This window comes from Neolamprologus multifasciatus, chromosome 3 (assembly GCF_963576455.1).
Source record: "Neolamprologus multifasciatus chromosome 3, fNeoMul1.2, whole genome shotgun sequence".
In the NCBI taxonomy this organism is placed as follows: Eukaryota; Metazoa; Chordata; class Actinopteri; order Cichliformes; family Cichlidae; genus Neolamprologus; species Neolamprologus multifasciatus.
Window position 1 is genome coordinate 25,502,650 of NC_140441.1, and position 26,181 is coordinate 25,528,830.

The 26,181-nt window shown below is 40.5% G+C and overlaps 1 protein-coding gene across 4 annotated transcripts in view; it reads right to left on the minus strand.

Moving 5' to 3' along the window:
- Positions 1–26,181, minus strand: part of pacs1b (phosphofurin acidic cluster sorting protein 1b) — a 71,899-nt gene that overhangs the window by 13,642 nt on the left and 32,076 nt on the right. For 3 of the 4 annotated variants that reach the window (XM_085154831.1, XM_085154833.1, XM_085154832.1), the window contains exons 2-7: positions 18,519–18,606; positions 17,300–17,389; positions 15,311–15,436; positions 5,137–5,281; positions 4,932–5,023; positions 2,842–2,919 (exon numbers count right to left, since the gene is read on the minus strand). In XM_085154831.1, the coding sequence (XP_085010957.1) occupies positions 2,842–2,919; positions 4,932–5,023; positions 5,137–5,281; positions 15,311–15,436; positions 17,300–17,389; positions 18,519–18,606 (619 nt within the window). Of the gene's footprint in view, positions 1–2,841; positions 2,920–4,931; positions 5,024–5,136; positions 5,282–15,310; positions 15,437–17,299; positions 17,390–17,686; positions 17,754–18,518; positions 18,609–26,181 lie in introns of those variants that run through there. The other variant, XM_085154834.1, reaches the window with a different exon arrangement.

Here is a 26,181-nt window from a genome sequence, read left to right on the forward strand (position 1 = left end):
AAAGGAAGACGTAACATTTATTGAACGCGAGTCTGGAGGTTTTCTTGAAACGTGCGACATCTGTCCGACTCGGCAGCTCAAAATTCAATTAAATTTTTTCGTGCGTGACATTCGTGAGCCAGACGTTATTATCCTTCAAAAAGGCAGCAGATCTTCAAATGCACAAGTTATTTTGTACCTCAAAAACTAAATCCAAGACTATTTCTAAAACACTAGACTTTTTTTTTTCCCCCTGTAATAACCATTTGACGGCCTCATAGGTGAGTTGATATGCTTACTAACTAATTTGCACACGCAGCAGTTGCAGAGAAATGTTATAATTTATTGAGCCACCTGGTCTCTTGTATTAGCCTCTGGCTCATACTCTACAAACACATCACATAACGCCACCGTTGCTTTAAATTATAATGTAGTAAGCTCCAAGCAGCTGGTGACATTGTTGCAGTTGCTCTGTTGACACAAAATAACTGCAATATGTTTAGAATAGGGGTTTTTTTTCAATGTTGCAGTAAAGCTAAAGCAACTAAATACAATGTATTCACAAATAACACATTCATTTGACATAAATGTATAAGATTATACAAAAGGTTCAGCTAAACAAAAATCAGAAACAAAGAAGAAATAAATCACATGGTTTAGTATGAATGGCCATGGGGGAGGTTTGACACCAGTGCTCTAATGTATTTACTGTCACATGTCAATCAATGGTATCCTGCGTTCTCATTGGTAGTCACTTTAATTGCTCACTTCAACCGTCAGAAAAGTAAAACTCAAGACCCGCCCACTATGTACTGCCAGCGATCATTTCCCCCATGGTTATTTGAAGTCATGGATTTCTATGGGGACTGGTTGCCATGGTGCCGCCAGTCACTGTGTGAATACCCCTTAACTCTGGACGTACCCACCCACCTGTTAGCTGTCAGTTATTTTGCCAAATGTCACTAACAACATTCACTGTGTGGCCCTACAAACTGCCCATTCACCTCTAAGCTGTGATAGTAGAACACTGTAGCAGTAATAGAGGTAGTTTATAAGGTAGCGAGCAGCAACCACCATAGCAGCTTCTGCAGTTCCTCCAATCACCACTCGAGGATGCTTCTAGAAGCAAAGCACACAGACTTTCATATCCAAATGATCAACATCACTGCAGAACGTGCTTACAGCCCAGTCCAAAACCTGTTTTGATTTCAGCAGCACATTTTTCCCCCCTAACATCGATGTTCACAGTTGTATGACTCACCCACTGAAATATTAAGCAGCAACAAGTCTTAGCTGTTTGTCAGACAGGTGGATGCCAACAGAGGCGTAGCTGCAGCTCCCTGTGACTAACGTTTGTCCTTTCGGTATCTCTGTGTTCATCTATTTGTTAATGTGCATCAGTGATTTGTGGCTTTACTGGATTCTTACATAATTCTGCATAAATCTAATAAACACTATGATTTCTCGGGTATGTAATTACCTGGATCAGTCAAAAACAGACTATTCTGCATGAATATTTAATCTAGAAAGCAATTTACTAAATGTACTTTCCAAAAAATTGACTTTGATCCTATGACAGTGATCTAAATTTATATTAGTCAATGTGATTATTGCCCAACTGTATTTACAAAGGCAGGACCTCTATTATTGTTCGCTGTGCTTTATAACTCATGACTTAGATGTCCTGATTGGACATGAAAAATACAGATAATGAACAAAAGGCATAGTTTCAAGCGCTTGGCATCATCCTCTTATTCTGTGACATTAATTTTAATGCACAAAGTCAAGCAGCAAATACAGCCAACTCATAAACTGTCCTTGCAAACACTGCAGTTCACTGTGAAGATTATTCTACCTGAAGCCATCTTTGGGATACGGCATGTTTTTCTTTTTTAAAATTAGTGGAAACCCAACAATCTTAGCATGCGTGGGAATCTACTTCAGGCCAAACGTTAAAATAAAATTCTCAGCGTTGTTTTTGGTTTAAAAACAAACAAACCCAGAAACAAAACCAAGAAAAAGGAAGAAAAACTCAGTTTGGATGTAAAAAATGAAAAAAAAATGGACAAAGCAAAGCTTTCATCTGCAAAGCAAGTGGGTGTCTGAGTGGCTGTGGAGAGTGAGTGTTTTGGAGGATTTGTAGCAATTTGCTGCTACGTAGTGGAGAGGGTCGGCTTGATGTCGGACCTCCTGGGGACGCACAGGGTGCAGGGTCTGCTGTAGGAGCTTTTAAGAGCGAGTACATATTTAATGTGTGTGTAGCAGTGCAGGTGGTTAGTGTGTGCATGTGTGCACGTGTGTTCTATAGAATCTACAGAGGTGCTGCAATAACAGCCTCCTTAGATAAACAGAAGCACACACATACCAAATGCTGCCTTTCTTCTGATTAGCTGCAGCTCTACCTTCATTTTTTCCAGGGTGATTTAAAAAAAAAATAAAAATTGTGTTGTAATCTGTGCCTCCTGCTGAGCCTTTATGTACAGTTTTTGTGTGAGCGTGTGTGTCCGTGCATCCTCAGGTTAAAATCGGCCTGATTGAGTGAATGAGCGGGAGAAAATGGATTTGCAGATAAACCAACATGGGAGCGAGCCAGGCCGAGAGAGAGAGAGACAGGAGCAGGGGGGGGGGCGAGCAGATAAGGAGGAGAGGTTGAATGAGGTGAGGCGAGAGGCTGTGCAGGAGGAGGGAGGGTTGTTGAGTCCAGTCAAATCAAATTTATCTGAAACGGCCGTCGCACGAAGCGGGTTTTCTGCAAAAGTGCTTCACGGACAAAATAAGCAGGTAGGCAGAAAAAAAAAAACGAGTATAAAAGAGAGGGAGGATGAAGGGGGAGATCAGGGAGGGGGCTTTTCTTCTCCTTACCCTGGTGATACCAGCGTTGGAAGGCAGCTTACGCCTCGGCTTCTTCTTCCTCACCTCCTCGTCTTCATCAAACAGATACTGAGAAGGAAAAAGTGAGAGAAACACGAATGACAGGAAGACGAGGAGAGCAAGTGGTGTTTTAAAGGTTAGTTCAAGGTCGCCAACTCCAGCTATAAGAAAATAAAAACTAATAATGAGTCTTAGCGACACAATTTGTCTGCGTGGTTACACTGTTGCTCCTGGTAACATGGATACATTGTTTTTTCATTCAGCTGCTGGCTGAATGAAGATAACTCAGCTGAAGCCAAAACCACTATTTCTCTTTATTTTGTGTTTTTTGGTTGTCGTTCCTCCTTTTGTGCCAGCGAAACAAAGAAATGTTCGATACAAATGTATTTACTTATTTTTAGACATGGTTTATTCTTTTTTGCTCTTCGTTTTTTAAACACTCCTTGAAGTGAAAAACTGAAAGACGCTTCAATTTATCAGATTGCTTGTCATAAAAACAAGGAAACACACACATAATTTAGAAATCTGTCAAAAACTCTTTTATAACCAAATTTGGGCCGACACACTGGACCTCGTGATGCTAAACCACTTAAAACTAAATTTTCTGTTCCGGAGTAAATAACTGTAATTATGCATCTTCATCAAAAAGTAATAATGTGCTTTCCAGCTTTTTCTGCTTTTGTCTAAAACAGTAAATTTAAAAAAATTCACGGATAACAAAAATAATTATGTTTTAGTATTAAAAACATAATTTTGATTAAAGAGCTTACACAGCCTGGCGGATTAATTACTGCCAAAATCAGTTTTTAGATTTCTGTAATTACTAATACTGTGACTTAAACCTTAGGTGCAGCTCTAATAACTTAATCAGCAGGTCACTAAATGTATTCTTATTTTTCAATAGACCGATATCAGGAAACAAGGCTGATATTAGCCAATACAGATAATCGGGCGCTATATTCATGCATGGTCAGTATTTATCTGAAATGTAGTTTTTTCAGGAGAATTTTTCATAATATAATATCACAATCCTTTAATGTCATTAATGCACAAACCAAAGTCAGTGCACAAATCTGGAAATCTGGCAACGCTGGCTCGCCGTGTTGCCAGGTGACAAGTAGAGCAGAATAGATGTGGCTAACTTGGCCGAGCCTGACGTTCAATTAAAATCAATTAAAACAACAGCTTGTGTTTATTCCCCCCATCTGTCTCTCATTTAGCAGTGTTGAAATGTCCCTCAAAACTGAACTTAACTTGGTCTTGGTTATATTATCATCAAAACACACAAAAACCATGAAAATAAGAAACCCAGCTCTGACCCGATTCCTGCTTCAGTATTGAAGTTAATTCTTCACCTCTCTACCGTAACGCCCTGCGCTCTGTTTATCCTCCCTCTTGGCGCTTGGATTCCCTCCGTCTCTCCCTTCTGCCTTTTCAATCTGGCTCCCAAAAGCCTCATTGCTCTTTTCTTATCTCTCCATGCTGTCTTTTTGCTCCTTTCAATCTCTCGCACCGATGGGCGCCAATTCCCCTTACGTCCCCCCGAGACCCACCGTCTTCTCTCTCGTAATCTCAGAAAGAAGGTAACATAATAAAGAAAGCACCAGTGCTCTGCTGATCATCACACCAGTGTCACTGTGAACTGATGCTCCTGGGGAAAACCCAATAACCCCGTCGGTTTGACCAAATCTGGACGACTCGCTTTTTCTGTGGTTTCTGTCTCCGTTTATACAAAAATACTTATCTGTAGACGTGGAAATCAGTGGGAATTATAGTATTGGTTCAAATGTGAGTGCTGGGTTTTTGATTTTTAGATGTTTTCATTCTTTGTAAAGCTGTAAATATAAATTATTTATGATCTGTGCTGCTCACATAGTTTCAGCAGCCGTTTCCATGATGTAAAACAACTTGAAAATGGAGGGCGAGGCATTAATATTTAATTAAAACAACAACAAAAAACTTGTGTTGAAAAGTGTAGAAACCATATTAGGTCAAATGTGATGGCATTAAATGTTTTCCAAAGCAAGCAGAGTGACTGCAAGATTAACCATGAAGTGATTGTTGTCCTCATCTCAACACACCTGCCCATGAATGGGGTCATCGCTGCCTTCCTGCTCTGACGAGTAGCTCTCCTCCTCTTCTTCAGAGTAGTTGTCGATGTCTGGAGAACGATCTAGAGAGACGCAGAAAAAGAGACGCCACTGAGGAATGGGAGCAAACTGACAGGAGGAGGGCAGACACAGACTATTAGAGAGAAAGATAGATTCGGTGAGATGATGTGCGCACCAGACATCTTTGCTTTAGGTCCCTCGTGATCGATGGGCTGACTCGACAGGGAGTAGACTCTGATCTCAGCGACGGGCACTGAGGCATCCTTCACCTGGCTGTGCAGCCCCAGGATCTGGGCACCCTCGCTGGGGTGCTGCATCACCTTGAGGAAGGAAAAAAGCAGCAGCGTTTAAACGAGATCAGAATCAGCCGGATTAAATCTGTATTGTGCAGATGGCATATGAAACTTAGCATCATGTTTGCCGTGAATAATGTTCTAGATGATATCAGACTAACCAGAGCTGGATAAATCTTTAATTTCAACTTGAGTCAATCCACATAGGCTCCCATGTTAAAGTTAGAGGGTAAACAAGCATGTTTACAGCCTGAACGATTAACCCACTTGTTTAACTTTAAATCACTTGTTTAAACTATTGTAACACTTAAAGTTTGTGTTATTAGAGGCTTAACAGTTTTAGGTTAAAGGTTTAGCTCATCTTATTTACCACTGGACTTCACCTTAGCTAATTAACCACTAAGCTCCCACTAATCTTTACCTTAACTAATTTATTTAAGTCTCTACTATGTTTACTTGTCACCTTTTGGGGCATTTCTAATGTCATTTTTACTGTCTGGTTGACTCTTGCAAACACACCCTTGTTATTCATTTCTATGCATCTACTCAGCATTAATTAGCAGGTATCTGTACAGTCTTATTGGTGCACCTTGCTAACCAATTATATATCTTCGTACTTCCCCCTCGTGTCCAAATATGGTCACTACTGGCTCCAGAAGAACCAGAATGACACTTTGTAAACAAACAGGTCAAGTCACAGTGGGTACTTGATCTTTTTGTATACAGACTATCACAAAAGAATTGTTACATATTCTGTATAACAGAATATAATCAAATGTAAATGTATCCACATTCTAGCTACGTTTTTATCCACAAGTATCCACAACTTAGTGTGTGCTAGCGCCTGTATGAGATTTGAATAAAATCTCGACGTTCTCTTTAAAAGAAACTCTTCCCAAATGAGCGTCTGAATATTCAAATAGCAGCATGCAAACAGAAACAAGGAGACTGAAAAAACAAAGAAGTCAGATAATCTTTTTAACTGAATTATTGAGGATAAAATCTACTTATTTCCATTCTTGGTCTTCCTGTACAGATAAAGTAGGGATACACTGGACTATACAACATTTAAACAGCATTAGACGAGGAGGGGAAACAGCAGTGAAGCAATAGAGACTGGCATGAAAGCTCTGCAGATGGAGAGAAATGCAGAAGCTGAATCTGAGTCGAACGACAATAAAGAGACCGGGAGACAAAACAAGGCTGAGGAAAATGAACAAAACCAGACGCCGACAGAGAAAGCACGCACAGGCGAGGCAATCAATTCTCTGTGCGGCTACAGCAAAGAGCAGCGCCACGTCTGCTGTGTGTGTCTCTGTGTGTTTGTGCGTCTAACCGAGTGACACCCAGCCTCTCTCAGGAATCTGGTCACACTCGCACATTTAATGAAGTCTGAGCAGCTTATTATGGAGCCAGCCTTAGCCAAACATTCAAGGAGAGAGACCTTATTGCCGTGCATCCTTTCACCTACACTGTCGATAGCCTCCCGAAGCTTCCTGCAGCTGCTAATTTTAACCATTTTCTCAAAGAAAGACAATTGTGCAAATCTGTCAAACAGCATGAAGATGAACATGCGTGTCTGAGGAGGAACATAGATGTAATTCGACTGCTTTTCCCCTCATGAAGACAGTAAAACCCACAGAAGGATTCAGTGCAGGCGCATCTTCTGAATCTTTATGCAGTTTTTAAAAATTAAAGTAGTTAAATGCCACCTGATCTCTTGATGCTTTATTTTCTTCAGGTAGTTAAAAATTAAATAGCAGTAATGATGACTTTAATATGATTTTAATTTAATATATCTTCAAAGCCTAAAAGTCAGAAACATTTATAAATATTGAATAAATTAAGAAAACATAATAAAACCAATGTTTTATTTCTCAGTATCGTGAAAGCACATGGGCAATAAATGACAAGATGATTTTAAAGGAATTTTTATGTCATCTCGCTCTCACACTTCCACTTCTTGCAAAATTGAGCATTTTTATGGAGGATTTCATGGTGCTTAAAAAGTGACAACCAGTAATTTTACACCGCTAGATCTTTGAATAACCTCCCTCCACCAATGACATCACATAAAACCTCCAACTGAAAGTGAGCCTGTGTGGTTTGCACGCTCTACAAAAAAAAAAAAAAAAATTAACAGTAATTTAAAGCTTTAAAGCCAGACTCTCTATTTGCCTCGTACAAATAAAAAAAATCACAACTCACACAATAAACCCCCTGTGAGCATTGTTCATGTACAAACAGATTTTGGTAGATATCCAAATAGTCTGGAGATAGTTTGTAACAAAGGTAATAAGGAGTCGGTTCGTACCTACTGTGCAGGATTTAACAGTAAATCACCAGCTAACAGCTCTCTGAATGAATAAATTTTGAGCTATGTGTGAATCAACTTCACTTTTAGATTCAGACTGGAAGCCTTTCACACCAATTGCCTCTAAAGTGTTTACTACCAGGTAAATCAAAGCCATTAGTTACTCTCATTATTAGTCGCTTTGATCGTCGCCTTGAAGTTGAGAAAGTTTATCTTGAGTCCTGCCCACTAGTTGCTAGTTTGCCCATATTTTTACCACATTTTTGAACATAGTTGCTTCACTTTCTATTGTCTCCGATGGCTGTGAATCACTTCCAGAGTGGACGTAGTTTCAGTCCCCAAAGAAAAGTCCAATTTCAAAACATTAAAAAAGCAGCTTGATGCCAAAAAAACCCCCTAAAATGTGTGGGTGGTCTACTGCTAACCTGCTCCTGTGCAGCCATCAATCTTTAACCACCTCGCCAGTTTAAGGTTTTATTAGAGCTCAGGATCACGGCTCCTTGATTGACAGGTGAGAGGAGCACAGGCTGACTGCTAAACTTCACCTCGGCCGCTTTGAGTTGCTAATCTCGACTTCAAGGCCTTATCTGTGGTGTTGGTGGCTTTTGTAGCATTTTGTATGCAGACAAATAAAACAGCTTCCTGTGTGGTCCGAGACAATAAGAGCTTGTCAGAGAGGTCTGTGCTGTGTTTCTGTGAGTGTCTTATTAGTCTGTTATTGTGCACTAATTAGCGGCCATCCTTCTCTGTAATGTAAACATATAACACAGCTTGTTGGCGCACTTTACCAACTAAGCTTGCTACGACTTCAATAGAAAACTCCAAGCTGCAGAACAGTGCTTCACATCACACTGCCTACTCTGCCTTTGTATAACATTCATGGCCGTGTCACACTTGCTCTCAACAGTAACTTTGTCGACACACTTTCACTTAGACGTAACTTATGTAAGTATTTTATTATGGCCCATAACTGAAGGCAGCTGCTGAGTTTGTGTTCATTTATTCAAACAAAGCACTGATTGCAGTGAACACATACTGTGCAGTGTGACGGTTAAAGATAGCTATACTCAGTCTCCAAAATACATGGCAGCTTTTGAAAATTTCTGCAAAATGAACTTTGTGCATTTTTTCTGTGGATTAAATTTGCCATCCCACGAGGCATCGGGGGGCTTTGGTGCACATGTGTGTTGAGACACCATGAGTGTATAGAATAGTTAAAAACAAAAAAAAAACATAACTGAAATTACACATTTTCAGCACTAACAGTCAAAATAAAACCGCGTTGCGCAAATCTACAAATCTACTATGGCAACTAAATGAAAGGAAACTGAAGTGTGAAGAAAACTTCAAAATAAAAGCAAAATGAAAACAAATGAAGAATTCTAAATATGCAAAAACACGCAGCCACTGTTGAACAATGTTTGGTAACACTCGAGGAATTAAAGGTTCAGAGCCCGCTCAAACGAGACGTAGCCCATAACTACGACTGCAGTGAGTCCATCACTCCACTCAGTGATTTAAAGAAATCGACTAACCTGTTAACCTATGGAACGCCAGGACTGCCATAATGAATTAATTAAATACACCATTAAATAATTAATTAAATGTGTCAATAATTAATTAAAATAGGAAATAATTAATTAAATAAATAGTTATGACACATGTAATTAATTAATTATTGACACATTTAATTAATTATTTATGTATTTCACATTTTAATTAATTATTGACACATTTAATTAATTATTTAATGATATATTTATTTATTTCATTTTGGCAGTCCTGGCGCCTGGCTCTCACCATTAAATAATTTTATCTGTCAACCTCACCCATCAAACGCAGGGGGCGGGGTTAACGCTGCCCATGCAGCTTCTCTAACATTTGATTGGTTGCCGTGCAAAGTAAGTCAAAACAGGTCGATCCTAGATAATCGATTGCTTGTGTAGACTTGGGGCAGCCAGGTATCCCAGAATGCATTTCAAATCACAGGCAGTAATGGTGGTGGTGTAGTTTTAAAATAGCCCGTTTTTCTGTCACCAACTACACTTTTAACAGTGTTTTAGCCGCGAATGTCGCGCTGTAATCTTCACATGTCTGGTCAGGTTGTCAACATAGAACATGTTTGCAAAAGTGCTCAGATGTTTTCAGAGATGTCACTTGCTCTGCTAACAGTCAGCATGCACAGTGCACCGAGGGGGTTACGTTAACCGGTTTGTTTACATATTCCACTTTCCGTGTTCCACATGTTGCATTCCCAGATTCTCATTTTCACCAAACGATCGTCTCTTTCCACCTGGTCTTGTGTCTCTGTGCTTCTGTAACATAAAGAACGAGCTGACATTTTTCTCACGAAACCAGCGATCAGCTCAACAGACCCTCAGTTTACCTGCATGCATCCTCCTCCTCACCTGTCAGCTGTTTAACACCTGCTGCTAATTCAAGAAACACGCCCACGTTACCTGGTGATAGTCACAGTTTAACTGGGCAGCCGGTGCTCGATATTACGCAATGTCAGCACATTTTTCTGCACAAGATAAGTAAATATAGTTTTTCCCAAGCTTAGAGCTGCTGGAGCTCGTTTTCCAACAGAGCACTTTATAGGCGAACCCACTTCATCAGCGGCTGATGTCCAATCACCGGCACACAGCTTTGAAACCTCACCTGAGTTTTAGCTCTCAGTGGTTAAACGCTGGACTTAATTCACTCAGGTTTTGTCTGTCGGGTCACGTTTACTTCGCTGTTTTATTTACAACTGAGCAAATCGGTTTGGCTGAGGTTAAAGTTACATTTCAGAACTGCACAGTTTTACAGACGTTTAATGGTTCACTGGCACATGTGTTAGACTGAACTATTTATCTGGTGTGTTTCCACCGAGAGGAGCAGAGTTTCCAACTACATGTTCATAATGCAGACTGCAACCTGGACAGAAATATTATATCATCTGTTTTTTAATAGTTATTCAACTGTATTCTAAGCACCAGCGATCTGTTAGAATTTCATGTTATGTTTAACTGTCAAAGGTTTGTTACAAACTATGAAACACATCGTGCAGACTTCTGGATGTTAGAAGAAAACTAATAGCCTACTGCTCACGAATGAGACGAAAGGCAGGAAGGTGTCCTTTAAAACTAAACATGTTAGTAGGACCTCCCTATTTATATCATAGTTTATGAAATAGCACGTGTATTTCAGTAATAGCCTACTGATTTCCGTGTAGTGGTGAACAGTCACACAGCTCACGTGGGTGTTATCTGTGATACTCCTTAACTATAATTTATCCAAGTTAACTTCAGTTAACTCTGAGCGGCTGGATCGACGGAGGTCAGACAATTTTACATGTATGATCTTAAAACAGGACACAGCCATTATCCGTCCTGGCCTCATATCAAATGTGAACGCAGACTGAGCTTTATATCTAATCTTCCTCTCAAACATTTAAACAGCAGCGAGTCTGCAGCTGAGGGAACACAAACTCAAATTGTCGGAACCGGTTTGCTCGTTTCTTGCGTTCATTTGGTAATTTATTAAATGTATAACTGTTATAACTGCTGAGTCTCTTACGCTGATGAAAATGCAGAAAACACAGATCATGAACACCTGTTCAACCAATCGCTTTCATTCCACTTTGATCTGTGACAAACTGACGGTTCATCTCCGTTACAGTGTTGCGTTAGACTGCTATATTTTTGTGTTCTTTATGCTGTAGATTTTCACGTCTCTGGAATAGTTGGCAGTATTAAGGATGCTTTTCTGTAAAATCATATTGATATGACCCGTGAATTATTCGTAGATGACAGTTAGATTGGGTTAACTTAGAGAGCTGAAGATATCGTGGATATGCTGATCTTGCTCCGTGGTGTACAGGTCCGTTTACCCTCGTGATTAATATTCACAATAAAAATATTAGCCGAACATCATAAAGTCTGTATGTGTGTCATAGTGTCGAACAACCTTTGTACAGTTAAAGCCAGCAGTTACTACATGAGGAAACACCAACGTTATCTCTTTTATGCGTTTATACACAGGTCACGCTGATTACTGAACAAAAACCCAAAGATCAGCTGTTAATCGAATTTATTTGCTCTCTCTCCTCCTTAAACATGTTTTTAATCTTAGTTATGATTCAGAATTATACTGAAACACGTAGGACACATAAGAACATCAGGAAATAAAACCCGATAAATATAACCTCAGTAAAATAAGTCCGTGTCAGCGGGGGTTATTACAGCTGTGTACCGGGGCCTGCGCTTTGTCGGCGGTAATAATAGCTCGATTGCTTGCGAGGCGAGCGGGTCTATCCCCGCTTTGCCGTGAGACTGGGCAGACATCTCCGAAATCATCGAAGCACTTTTGCAAAGAGGCTGTATCTTGACAAACCGACCAGACACATGAAGATTAAACCACTACATTCTCGGCTAAAAAAATATTAAAACTGTATTTGGTGACACACACAAACAGGGTTTTCAAAGTTCAGTTCTGTTAGGTTCCACATGCTGGTTGTTGTGTGCTAAAAACAATGGCCACCAGGCCAAAGCAATGGTTTTGAGTGGATCAGCGTTAACCCCGCCCCCTTAGTTTGATGGGTGAGGTTGACAGGTAAAATTATTTCATGGTGAGAGCCAGGCGCCAGGACTGCCAAAATGAAATAAATAAATATATCATTAAATAATTAATTAAATGTGTCAATAATTAATTAAAATGTGAAACACATAAATAATTCATTAAATGTGTCAATAATTAATTAATTAAATGTGTCAATAATTAATTAAAATGTGAAATACATAAATAATTAATTAAATGTATCAATAATTAATTAATTACATGTGTCAATAATTAATTAAAATGTGAAATACATAAATAATTAATTAAATGTGTCAATAATGAATTAATTACATGTGTCATAACTATTTACTTAATTAATTATTTCCCATTTTAATTAATTATTGACACATTTAATTAATTATTTAATGGTGTATTTAATTAATTCATTATGGCAGTCATGGCGTTCCATATTAACCTGGTTCTCGAGTCTCACCGTACCTTGTTGGTACAAAAATACTACTTTGTAGCAGTTAAACTGTGATATCATTGGTATTTTTCGACGATTTATCTAAAGAAAAGGAAACAAATGATGTGTTCTTGCAACATGCTGATAGTAACAAAGTGCCTAAAGATACAATTGTTATCTGTAATGTGTAGACACAACACTGGTTAGTCCAGAAAGACTGGACTGAAAATATGTGGAAAAAGCAGCCCTTCAAAAGCTTTTAAAGACCTTCAGAAATCCTGGAGAACTTTTGCTCCGTACCACATGAATATTCATATATTCAGAAGCAAAATATAAAGAAATGGGGAGTGGCTCAAGACTTTTGCGCCATCCTGAACTTCTTCTAAGTTATCCTTCATTTGCTTCCCAACCAGTCACGGCTTCTTGAACCTGGTTCTGGAAGTTTCTTCCTGTCAAAAGGGAGTTCTTCCTTCCCACTGTCATCAAAGTGCTCGCTCATAGGGGCTCATCTGATTGTTGGGGTTTCTCTGTATTATAATAGAGTCTTTACCTTACAATGTAACGCACCTTGAGGCGACTGCCGTAGTGATCTGGTGCTGTATAAATAAAACTGAATTTGTAAGATTTCAGATTCAGAAGCAAAATGTTTCTGAAATCATGAACAGGTTCAGCAGTTCATTCTCCTCCTGCTGCTTGCAGGGTCAGTGGAAACTACCTGTCATATTAAGGCAGCACAGTGCCATCAACATGACATTTCTCTGTGACTCTGAAAGTCCACGTGTGTCCCCTGTAGCGTATTATTTTCCTGACACACACACAGAGCTTTAGGCAGAATATGGCAGCAGAGTAACTTCAAATTACAGACAAATTGTCTGTTGAGACTGGCTCCGGAATAAAATGTGACTTTATTATATATGCAGGGACGGTCATGGACAGCCAGCAGGCACCAAAAATATAGTTTAATCAGGACTGGAAGTCTGACTTAGGGTTGGATGTATTATAACAGCTCACTCTACCGTATTTGGTTCAGTTCCATCTACAAAGACACTCCTGTAAACATGAGATCAGACCTGTTTGTTGAGTGACTGTGGATTTATGTTCTTTTCTCTCCATAAAACATTTTATGTGAAGCCAGTGAGTTGAAGGTGTTTTACACATTTAATAATCCTGACTTACACACACACACACACACACACACACACACACACACACACACACACACAGCTGGTGAAAGCTAACAGGCGTTCCTAAAGGACAAAGACCGTCCACACGTGCGCACACAAGTACAGACGGCATAAATCACCAGCCTTTTAAAGCAGTTTCATATCGGAGGAGGCAGAGAATGTGAGGAGCTTTTGGCAGAAGAGGCTGAAATTTAATTGTACGTTTGATTTATGGCGACATTTATGTCGGCCGAGAAGAGGACGCCGGGCCAGAGATCAAAATCCAGCGTCTGATTTGAAAGCGCACTCGGCGAATTGCGTTTACGTGAAGGGTAAATGAAGGTTGGCAATAAATACGTTTTGCGAGCCGCCGCTGTGAATGAAAATTTCCTGAATGACAAAGGAGGAGAGGAATGATGTGTATGAAGGGAGCTGCCACAAGAGAGGAGCATCGCGGATTATCGTGCTGGATATTAGCTTTAGAAAACGTTCTGCGAAGACCGGCTGAGAAATGAAGATCGGATTTAAGCAGAGGGCAGAAGCTGCATGTTTAGAGAGATGAGACCGTGACCGGTGGCTTGTTGGGTCAACAGCTCAGATCAGCTGGGACTTTTGTCAGCTGTCTGACTCGACAGCTCGCAGCTGACGCACCCTCAAACATGCAGCTTAACCTCCATCTGCTGCCTCAGAGGCGCCCAGTGCTGGAAATGTAAGAATAAATAATAATAATATAGCCACTCGTCTGTTAAAGCAAAGTGCAATCGCTCACCTGCCTGATACTCATTTCCCTGCAATGCTGACACAAACATGAGATTCTGCAAAGTCGCAACTCTGCGCTTCACCTCTTTGAAGACCGCAGAGAAATGTAACTGCTGCTGAGAGGACGCGCGACCGTCTCACAGTCGGTGTTTCACTTTGAATTTTCTACATTTTTGGGAACGAGCTCAATCTTGAACACTGTCAGAGGATTTCGTCAGTTTTTCAGAAACGTTCAGCTGGACTTAAAGACAAACAGATGGAAATTTGACAGTCAAACGCTGCCTTCTCTCCAGAAATTGTTCGCTCTAGTTTTGACTCGTCACAGTCTTTTGTTTGGAGAGCACTACAACTGTGCAAAAGAGCGGCGAACAAGGTCAGCTGGCACAGATGTCTCCTATAAGGGCTTCGGGCTAAACATTATTTTCCATCACTAGCCGATGAATCATCTATAAATGTTTCCACAAAAAGCTGCAGCACTGCTTCCAGTAAAGAAACGCTGAGGGTTTATTTATGGCTTTAAATAAATGCACATTGCTATTCAAAGAAGCTAAACCCAATTTAGAAAAACACATTTAGAAAGATTTAAAAAAAAAAAAAAAAAAAAAAAAAAAAAAAGGGCAGACCGAAGACGTATTGAATGTAGCTCAAATGTCCGATATTCACAGGTTTATTCTAAATGCAATAAGTGCAGCACATTTAAGGCATTTCAGGAAACGTCAGGAATAATCAAGGAGGAAGAAACTGAAGAGGAAAGTGATCAGATTTAAAGGTTAAGAAAAACAGCATAAATCACCTCTGCAGGTTTACGTTACCTCGGCCATGTTGATTAGACCCAAAGCCAGGGTCTTGTAGCCCAGGATGGTCCTGTTCTTGTATCGCTTGCGCCTCTGCAGCATGATCTGAAGCTTGTTGGCATCTCTCTTTAAGAAGTGTGGATACTGCAGGTAGAAACACACACACACAACACTTATTTCCTGAATGAATTCAGATGTTTCAATAAATAATGTTTATTTCTCAGGACTTGATAATTAGACTGATCCAAACGGCTTCTTGTATAAGTCCCCTCACACACACTGACCTCGCTCAGCATCCCCAGGTGTCAAACTACTTAGTCTGAGCCCAACTATGACATAACCCATCATTAACGATCTCAGCAGCTGCACTATAAATGGAACCAAACTTGCTCCTGTAACAATGTTTAAAGCCGTGAAACGACTCCAGTGGCTCGATTTTAATAAGCTTCCTCTCCGCAGTGCTGCTGCTGTAGGAAGTTTAATGTATAATGTATAATGCCTGGCTCGGTGCACTCGGAAAGCTCCAGAGAGAGAAACTCCCTGACCTTTTAGCAGCGTTTTAGAGTCATGGAAATCGGAAAGGATGATTTAGAGCACAAGAAAACCCCGCTGGGAACTACATTAACCACGCTCTGCCTTAATGCACTCCGTATTGTTGCTGTATGGAGAGTTGCAGGCGACACTTCTGCAGCTTTGTGTAAACTTTTCCAAACTATCCCAAACTGTTTTAATATCACAGGTGCAAATGCATCAGAGCTAAAGGATCCGCTTCCCTGATCCTCCCTCACCTAGCAACGCTAAAGTTTTCCATGTTTGTAAAGATACAGTACTGTGCAAAAGTCTTAAGCCACTCCACATTTCTTTATGTTTTGCTAATAAAATTGGAAACAGGTGCAACAGTTTACTGAGGCGTGTAAATACATAATGGAGTATATACGGCAAAAACTGAGTTTGCACAATTCTAATGAGCTTAAAAGTCAATATTTGGTAGGACCACCTTTACTCTTCATCACAGCCTGAACTCTCTGAGGAAGCTTTCTTCTCATTTCTTTAAGTAAACTTCAGGAATAGTTCTCCAGGCTTCTTGAAGGACATTCAATTCAAAGCTCTTCTTTGGATGTTTCTGCCTTTTGTTCTGTTCTCTGTCAAGATGATCCCACACTGCTCTGGGGAGGCCAATCCATGACTGATAGTGCTTCATTGTGTGTTCTTCTATCCAGGTGTGCTTTCACTGTACTGACAGTGCTTCGTGAATTATTGCTATGCTGAAAACTGAAGCCAATTTCACTCAGACAGTAAAGATTTTATTGCATGGCAGATCAAAATCTGACTGTACATTTCTGCGTTCATAATTCCCCAATTTTGACAAGATCTGCAACATCACTGACTGAAATGCAGCCCAAACCATGACAGAGCTTCCACCGTGTTTTACAGATGGCTGCAGACACTCACTGTTATGAGTGTCTCCTGACCTTTTCTGGACATATTGATGATCATTTGAGCGAAAAAATCAAAATATGAATTTTGGATTAATGACTCTATCAGACCTGTTACCACTGATTTTCACTTAGAGAACTTAAAATTGGTTATTTGCTAAGTTGTCTGTCACATGTAGACACAACATTGGTTCATCTCTTAATTTAGGCACCTTTTTGATGCTTGAATGGTTCACGGATCAGTGCACAGCTTAACAAATAAATATTGCTGTGAAAACGATCAGGTACAAAGACTGGAGTGAAAATGAAAATCCGCCATTGTCAAACAAAACACAGAGACCTTCAGAAGGCCTGGGGAACATTTGATCCAAACCACTATAAAAAAAATTACAAGAAGGCTCCTCAATGGCAAAATATAAAGAAATGACGGTTGGCTCAAGACTTTTGCATTTCTGAAGCTAGGGAGTAAATTTTTTGTGTTATTGTTGTGGCTATGTTTTCTGTAAAAGCAGAAAGTTATTGTTTGGCTGTGATTGACGGGTCCCTGATCTCGCTGAACCTTTGTTCGTACCTGGAGGGAGAAGGTGAGCTGCAGATCGGTCTCCGTCAGTCCTGCTGAGGACAGCAAGATCTCATTGGAGCGCAGGATCCGCTTGGAGCCCTGAAGACGAGACACAGACTGATGACTACAGAAGAAACGGTGAAAGTAAAGAAAGCAAGCAAGAAAAAAAGAGAAAGATTTCTATTAGCGTGCCCTAGCTAACTCCAGCAGACTCAAAACAACAGACTCATCATTATCATCAGCCATGCACAGCCAGAGGAGGAGGTGAGGAAGGAGAAATGCCTGATAGGAGAAAGCAGGGCTGGAAGACTGAGCGAGCGGCAGCCGCATGGAAAAAGAATTAAACCAGCTTAAAGAGCCTTATGTGAGAGAGCAGCAGAGAATTTAATGGTTTACTTAGAAAACAAGACGATAGCAATCAAGACTGAAAACGAGCCAGCGAGTAGAAGTTTGGAGTGGAGCCCTGGCATTAGAGAGAGAAATGACAACAAAATGTGACAAAATGCAGTATTTTTGAAGTATTCTGTGCTAACTTTAACTAACTTGGCCGCCTGCACTGCCAAAAAGCTCTCCAATGGTCAGAAAAAGTGGGATTTGGCAGCGCTGCTCCATCTGCCAGTTCTAAGAGAAAAGCACCCGGCTAATGAGGCACTTTAGAAAGCAGCTTGGCTGCAAAACAACGAGGAGGAAGCGTGTCTGCGTCCAATGAAACCGACTCAGCAAAACAATGAACGGCTTTACAGAAAAGGCAACAAATACTTTGGGTTTTTCCCAGGTGGGGAGTTTGTTCGTTTTTCAGCATTTTTTATCGTCTGCTCGTTAAGCATTGTTGAAAGTGGATGTATTTGAATCCTATAATGTCATTTAATGATTAAAGATAAAGATAAATGTTCAACTCAAGCAGACTTTGACAAAACAGGATGTAACCTTGGGGAGGATTTTATTTCTAGGAAAGTTTAGTCAGACTTTAAAAAAATTGATTTTGTTTCCTGGAACTGAGCTTCGAGGTATGATTTTAGTGCCCATCATCTAATTCTGTTTTGGTTATTACTCAGTTATTGCTCATAGATTGTTCACAGGGATCTGTATGTGTAATCTTTAAAGTTGTTTTATTCCGTTTGCAGAAACTTTTTCTTTTGATGCATTTCTAAAATAATGCCTCCATAAAAATCCAGCCTCTGTGTACAGCAGGTGTGCTTCACCTCGTGCTTCTGGAGACGTCTCGTACCTGCAGTTTGACCGCGATGACGACTGAGGTGAGGTCCTTATCCAGCTCCTTCAGCATGATCAGCTTCTTCAGGGTCAGATTGAAAAGCCTGCAGGAAACACACACAACGACACTAAAATTAGATTCGATATCCAGCGCCCTCGCACTGCTGCGCCCTGAGCTGTGCAGGGAACAGATGGATGTCTGATGACCTGTTGATCACTTTGCTTGTGCTGCGAACTGAGTCTCTGGGAGCGGGAGTGTTCAGAAGCTGTCTGGAAAAACTTCAACTGAACGCCTCAGTGCTCACATTTGCACATGAAGATATTTTGCCAGCTACTTATCTGTCCACGTTTACTGTCGATGAGCATTATTTCAGCCTAGGAACATTTCAACTTCAATTCACCCCAAAAAGCTTAATATAGAGCAAAGAGTTAAAAAATAAAAGGAAATGAGCAAAAAAAATTCGCAAAACAAAAAACTGAGGCAATTTGTCTGCAGCACAAACAAATCAGCTTCCTCTGCACAATAAGTTACAAGCTTGAAGCGATGATTAGGGGAAAATATTAGAATTACACCAAAGTACTCTTATTAATGTTTTCTTATGGACAGAAAAGAGTAAAGATTTGACCTGACAAAGTCACTGAGTGTTAGCCACTTTGAACTGAGAGCTAGCTAACACCAAGTATCTTTAATCAATCAGGGCTGATATTCTAGCTGATCCAGATAAATGCAATAGTCTGTATAGAGCTTTACAGTAAACCATTGTCCCTGTTAGACCCTGCATAAAAGGGGGCACTCTAACTGACTAACGACCCATTTATCGAAAGCTGCTAGCCAATGAGAATGCAGCATCCTTAATTTTGTTGTGGTTCTGACCATCTTTTATATACAGTCTATTAAATCAAACAAGTATGAAATTGAAGTTGACTGTAAATGAGCTATAACACACGATTATTGTTGGATAGTCACGCATATCTGCTTAAAAATTATGTCATTGCACAGTTTGTCAATGCGTATACACAACACTGTCTGCAGCACATGCAGCTGGGAGTCAACTGTGTATATTCAGTAGAGAAACAGTATCACCTGATATATACAGAGGAGGTTTGAGCACTGACAGCCAAAATCTAGCATCAGTCACACTTTGTTGTGGACCACATACATGTCTGTATTATGGCCTAAAAGCCAGCTTGTGGTAATTTGTCACTTCCTGTCTCCTCTCCGTTCACCCTGTCCCTATCATCAGGGCCATCAAACACAGCAAAAATAAAACAGGACTTTAGAAGAGGCATTGAGCGCAGTTCTGCTTTATCTGTTGGCAGGCTGTTAAAAAACAAAATATTCCAGCCCACGATGAAAATGGATTGCTATTTTTGTCAAAGTTAAAAATGTCCCATTCAAATGACACCAACACTTACGTCAGCACACATAAACAACGTCAAAAAACAAAAATCATGCCGGATGTCTTCCATCTGAAAAAACAGCTAAGAAATGAGAGATTGGCCTCAGGTTTCCTGACACTTAGAAGAAATACTCAAAATGCCAGTGTTCAAAAACACAAAGGGACATACAAGACCAGGAGCACTTAAAGACCTGAAACCGAATCACTGAAAAGACACACACACATTCTCGTTTTGATATCTTAGTGAGGACATCTAATTGGCATAATGCTTTTCCTAGCCGCTTACCCTAACCATCAAAAATGTATGCTTAACCCTTAACGCGTAGCCTAAACCCAACCATAACCTAACTGTAACCCTGACCAAAAAAACACATTTTGGGTTTTTTGGTCCCCACAAAGACTTCTAAACAGGTACAAACACACACACACACACACCTCCCCAATAGCAGCTGAGCACCCGGGGGTCAGTCTGTTCAATAATTCATCTCCAGGGCTTAAGAGACAGAAAGTAAACCGCTAGAATAGACCTGACAGAGCAACCTGGAGGAAATCAAGAAGAAACATGGAAGCTAAAAACGACACAAAAAACAAAAACAAAGGACACAAAGAGAAAAAGACACAAATGCATTGTGCCATTAAATTATATACAGGAAAAGACAGGACAACAACAGACAAGAGGAAGGAAGAGGAAAAGACGTAAATGACAAATAACAAACAGAGATGTGGAAACAGCCGTGAATACAGAGGGGGAGGAAACAAAAAGCAGGCAGGCACAAAAGGGAGAGGAGAAAGGAAGCGAGGCTGAGGCATGAAAATTGAGGGAGACATCACCAGAGAGAACAGAGGAGTGGTGATGACAGAGGCTGACAAAATGTGCGCCGAGAGATGAACTGTCTGACATCGCAAATGGAAAAACGAAACATCTTTTCTTTTCTAGGACGACCAATATTTAAAAGCAACAGATGAAGAGCAAGATAGTTTAAACGGTCAGTTATGTAAATATTCGCCACACCCTGCACCGATCAATCGCCCAGAGAGGACAGAGGTCACATCTAAAGAGCCGCGCTGTTGCCCAAAACATAGACAAGAGTCTCTTTTGATGTCACACTAAAAAGGCGGAGGGCGAGGACAGGAAAATTGCTCTGCATTTCTCCCTCAGCTCCCTCTCGTCTCACCTGGTGCCTTCTCCTAAATCCGCCCCACTTACTCGCCTTTCATCTTTCTTTAAGTGCTCCCTACCCAATCACTGAAATTGACAAGTGGCCCCCGACTGCTGATGCAACCACTGGAAAAAGAAAGAAAGAAAGTCAGCGACAAACACAGAGAGCCTTTTCTGAACGCAGAGGTTTTCTAGTTTCACGATCAAAGCAGCCGGGAGAGGCTAAAGCTATGAATAAAAAACAATCAATTTTTATCTCCGATAGAAAAGGCCAGCTAAGACTTCTGCTTACACCTGCTGGATCTGAGTGGAATGAATCGAGGTGGAGAGGGAGCAGAAGAGGCCGGGTGCCAGGGGTCGATCGGAGATGGGGCTGAAGCACCTGGGGCGAAGGGAGGTGTGGGTAGAAAGTGTGTGAGGGAGATGCACAGATATACACAGAGAGAAAAACAAACTGCAAACACACAAATCAGAAAGAAAAAACTGTTAAAAGGTTACTACAAGCAACCACCCAACACTTAGAACTACTCCAGTATGACTTTCTCACAATTATTTTATTGCTTATTTTCCAAAAAGCCCCAGAGTTTGGTTTCAAATCTTCTTCTTTCCGTTGCTCCCTTTGAGGGGTCGCCCCCATAGATCATCTGCCTCCATCTCACCCTCTCCCTAGTTTGGTTTTAAATATTAAATGCCAAATGTTGACATTTAGAAGAATTTTGCCTGGGTGAAAGTAAAATAATCTGGCCATCAAAGGTCTCAGTCACATGATGTAGAGACCGGTTGCTAGGGGAAAAGGTGTATTAACCAACCGGCTGCAAGCTGCTGGAACTTAATGGGTAAAATCTGGTCACAGAGAAGAATATGGTGATAGCGGCAACCTCTTTGCAACTGCTTTGTTTGCTAGCAGGTGACAACTTTTGAAGGATGACACCAACTTGTCTGCAAACACCTGCCAAGTGGCAATTAAATCAGAAAAAGTGCAACACAAACAGGAAACGGACAACCGTTCAATTTGAGCAGTAAGGCACGACTTTTACTTTCAACGCAAACATTTTCTGTTTGCGGTTTGCAGCACGTTAAGTTTCTCCAAGAGTAGTTGGTGAGTTGTTTGCAAACAAGCCTGCAATCGGCCAGCAACTAATACATCACCATCTCTGCAGTAGATGTTGTGGCAACCAACTGGTTAGCCAGAGCTTTAGCTGGGCGATCACAATCGATACCAAAGCGACTGCATTGGTCACATAGTGGGAAACAACTGGTCTCCAAACAATCCCGGACCCTCTCTGTCACTCCCAGGACAGAATGGTAAAGGTTTACAAAGAATACCCATCTAATTTATGAATGCAGACAGATTGCCAACATGCTGCAGTCAAAGCGCCTGCTTCAGTCTGCATGCCAAATATCCTTGGGCAAGATGCTAACACCAAGTTGCTTTCTGATGCATCCATCAGTGTATGAATGTTAGACAGAAAGCACCTACATTGGAAAAGCATGGAAAAAAGTGCTTGTATGAATGGGTGAATGAGGCAAGTTGTACAAAAGCAGTCTGAGTGCTCAGAGTAGAAAAGCTCTATATAAGAACTATTCCATTTACCATTAACCTGCACAGCTTCCCATAAATAATTAGCATTAACATATATCTACTTGGCATGGTAATATATAAGAAATAGCTTTGGCTATTTTCTACATTTTCCCTCTTATATTTCCATCTAACTAAAAGCAGAGCAGCCTGTAAATCATCTACGACACCAAATCATTGTTGGCTCTCTGCTCAGTAAAGAGTCAAGGCTACAGAAATGTTAAGAATCCACACAGTAACTTTTAATTTACTGCAGTAATTGGTTCACCACAAAAACTAGTTCAGTGCTTTATTGCTTGTGTTATATAACAGCTTCAAGAATTCAGATTTCCCTCGAGAGAAACTTACTACTTTACTTGTTGCTCTGTAAATGGATGCGAGGAGCGCTGGGATTTCTGCACAGTCTGAAACACAAGTTTTCCATTAAAGCATCGCGTAGACACCAAGTTTTATTCTTTTCCACTATTATTCATGCTGTTGTTTAACTACTGTAAATCCCCTACGGGATTAAAGAAAATGCTGCACCAGCCTTCACTGTCTGGTGATCGGACCAGTAACCATAATCGGCGAGGGGAATCACATGGTAAAGGTCAAAACAGTCCGCCCGCCACCAGCACTTCCTCTGTGGTTCACCTCTCACTCCTGCCCTGTCTCCTCGACAGCTTGTCACTACACTTTAAAAGTCACTGCCCGTTATCATCAACCTGAACAAAGGAACAGACTCGAGCAGAGCATGACTGAAAGAAAAATAAATCGGCATGTGATGGAAACGGAGAGAGCGGCGTCTACACTCACACACCCAAAAAAGGGAGCACGGCTTCATCTTTCATCCCCAAATAATTACAAACCTGTTTCTGTTGCTTAACAGCTGGGACAGAATTATGGGCTGAGATGCATAATGGAAAAAACAAGAAACTAATTTGTCTCTTGGAGAGTCAAACTACATCTTCCACAAAGATGTAAATCTCTTTGCTCCAAACTGATTGTTACACTGCTGTGAAAAGTATTTGTCCCCTTCTTCTTCTTCTGTTATATAAATTTAAACTGCGATTAAACACATTTTTGGTAAGCTGAACTTCAGCAGTACAAAAACTGCATTTTGTCTTTACTCACGCTGTTTATGTCCAATATTAAAATGTATTTGATTATCTGAAAATAAGAAAGCCAGAAGGGTGTAAATACCTTTTTACAGCACTATACATATTTGGTATATTTGGTTTCCAGACTTTTGGAATGAGCTGAGGAGAAACGTCACCTATGACATACTGTTGTTGTGTAAATCTGTGGAAGCAGAAAAAAATGCATCTGCTTCAAGTTTTGATGACGTTGGATCAACTGTTTAAACGTGAATTCACAGCAGTGTATATACACACACACACACACGTGTTTAGGACCAATTCGGTGAGTTTTGTGGTTTTTGTTGACAATAACAAAAATCCTGTATGTCAATCTAAGCCTTAAACAGCTGGAAATAGAGAAGCTCCATGGAGCTCTGACTGGGTGTGACCGTCGCCACGCCAACTGTGTAGTAATTTGTGAAATGTTTCTCTGTGGTTTGTCTAAACTTCCTGATTGTGTCATCCAGTGCTTCCCGCCCCACCTGTGTGAGTCCTAACAGTAAAGTACAAGTAGGGGTCAAGTAATGCCACTTCTGCTCCCTCTACATCTTGAAGCCAACACTGCCTCTTATCAGTTTAATAAAACCACGCATTAACTCAAGAATGCAAGATCAAAAGGAGCCACTCTAAACTTATACTATCCATCATATTGCATAATAATCAATATTTTTAAAAAAGCAACACAGACACACAAACGTGTACAAATTTGTCTGCTGGCTTCAACAGCACCATCGAACAAGCCTCAGCCCTGCAAATGTAAAACCTGATGTGGAAGTGCCTCGAGCTGCTCCAAAAAAACAAATCTATCAGGAAAACCTCCAACTTTGCTTGTAAAACATGTGCCAACACATTTTTCCTGTAACGCATGAGTTTCACTTCTCTAACACAAGTGGTTCTAAAGAAAAGGAGAGTGGGCGTGCACAGGATTACATTTTGACTTGACTTTTCTTGTTATTAGCAACATTTTTTCAGCCTTAAAACAGCAGAAAAGATGGCAACAAAAAGCAAGGCCAGGCACCCAAGTCCCGTTACAAACCTATGGGTTACAGAACTATGTGTTTTTAAAACAGGAGTGGTAAGAGTATACAGCTCAAAGCACAGTGTTTAATTTCACATACATATATTCAAACATCAGTTTTTTGCTTTGTTTTTTTTTGGGGGGGGGGGGGGGGGGGGGGGATTCCCCCAGTGTACTCACATCAGCTAAGCTGACATTGATGGAGTACCCAGAGGAAACCCAAGGAACTCCACACAGACCAGCCGGCTGTATGTTCAGGATGTGCAACTTTGTCCTGTTCAAAGTTAGTTTTTCCTTTATCTAAAAAGGTCAGTGGCAATAAAACCTGCAGTTCCATGAATGGTGATTTGATGCTAGCTCCAAAATTGAGTGAATATTTATCTACTTTTGTTTGGAGGGGAGGGAGTTTCACACATTTTCACATTCTGTAAATGAAATTAAGTAGGCAAAATGTACTGGGTGACTTCATTTGGGTGTAAAAAGCTTTACTTCTTTGCCTTCAAGCGTATCAAAACAGTCTCCACAGCAGCTAAAGCTTCCTCGGCTGTGATGCAAATTTCAGCTTGAACATTTACGGCTTTCTGAAAACTGCTGATCCACACGGTGTGGTTGAAATCTGCAGGAAAAACAATAAGCAAGCATGCAGGCTCTTAATTGAGCTGCTGCATAATTAACTAATTTCCAGGGAAAGTTGTGAATATCATACAGACTGTTATTTTTTTCAATTTTTATAACATTTTCAATAGAAATATGTGGAAAAAAAGAAAACCTGATCTGATGCATCTTTAGTTCATCAGTTCTCTACAGAAACTTTTCTTTGGGTGTTTCTGCTATTTTGTGTTGTGAACCCGCGTTATGTTTTGCATGTCCTCACCGATGAGGTGAGTGCATCGGTTTATCACAGAAACTCTTTCTGGTTCTACGGGACAAACTGAAGAAGACCTCCACATCTGACTCACTGCAGCTAAATTAATGTTTAATGCCCCTTTGACTGAAACCGCCTCGTGTTTTCCCCACAGTCGCAGATATTTGTTTATTTGTTTAGGGAAAAAGGCATGGGCGGATAAAACGAGGGCTCTGACGGAGGCAGAGAACGGCTCGATAATGTCTGTGGGAAGACTGACCTCTGATATTCTGTAAAGGTCAGTCTCTGTAGAAACAGACAGCATGTCTATCAGACGCACACACAAAACAAAGTATCAAACTTGAAAAACGAAAAAGCAAGCTAGGCCAGGAAAAAAAAGAGCCTTACCTCGGGTCATTTTAGGCCTCATTTAACTGATTAATGTGCCAGTTATGAGCTATTTTCCAATTAGCTAAATAATCTTCCACGTCTGCATAATTACAAAAAAAATTACACTCATTACTACTCAGTCCAAGGGGATATCTTCACACTTCAAACAGC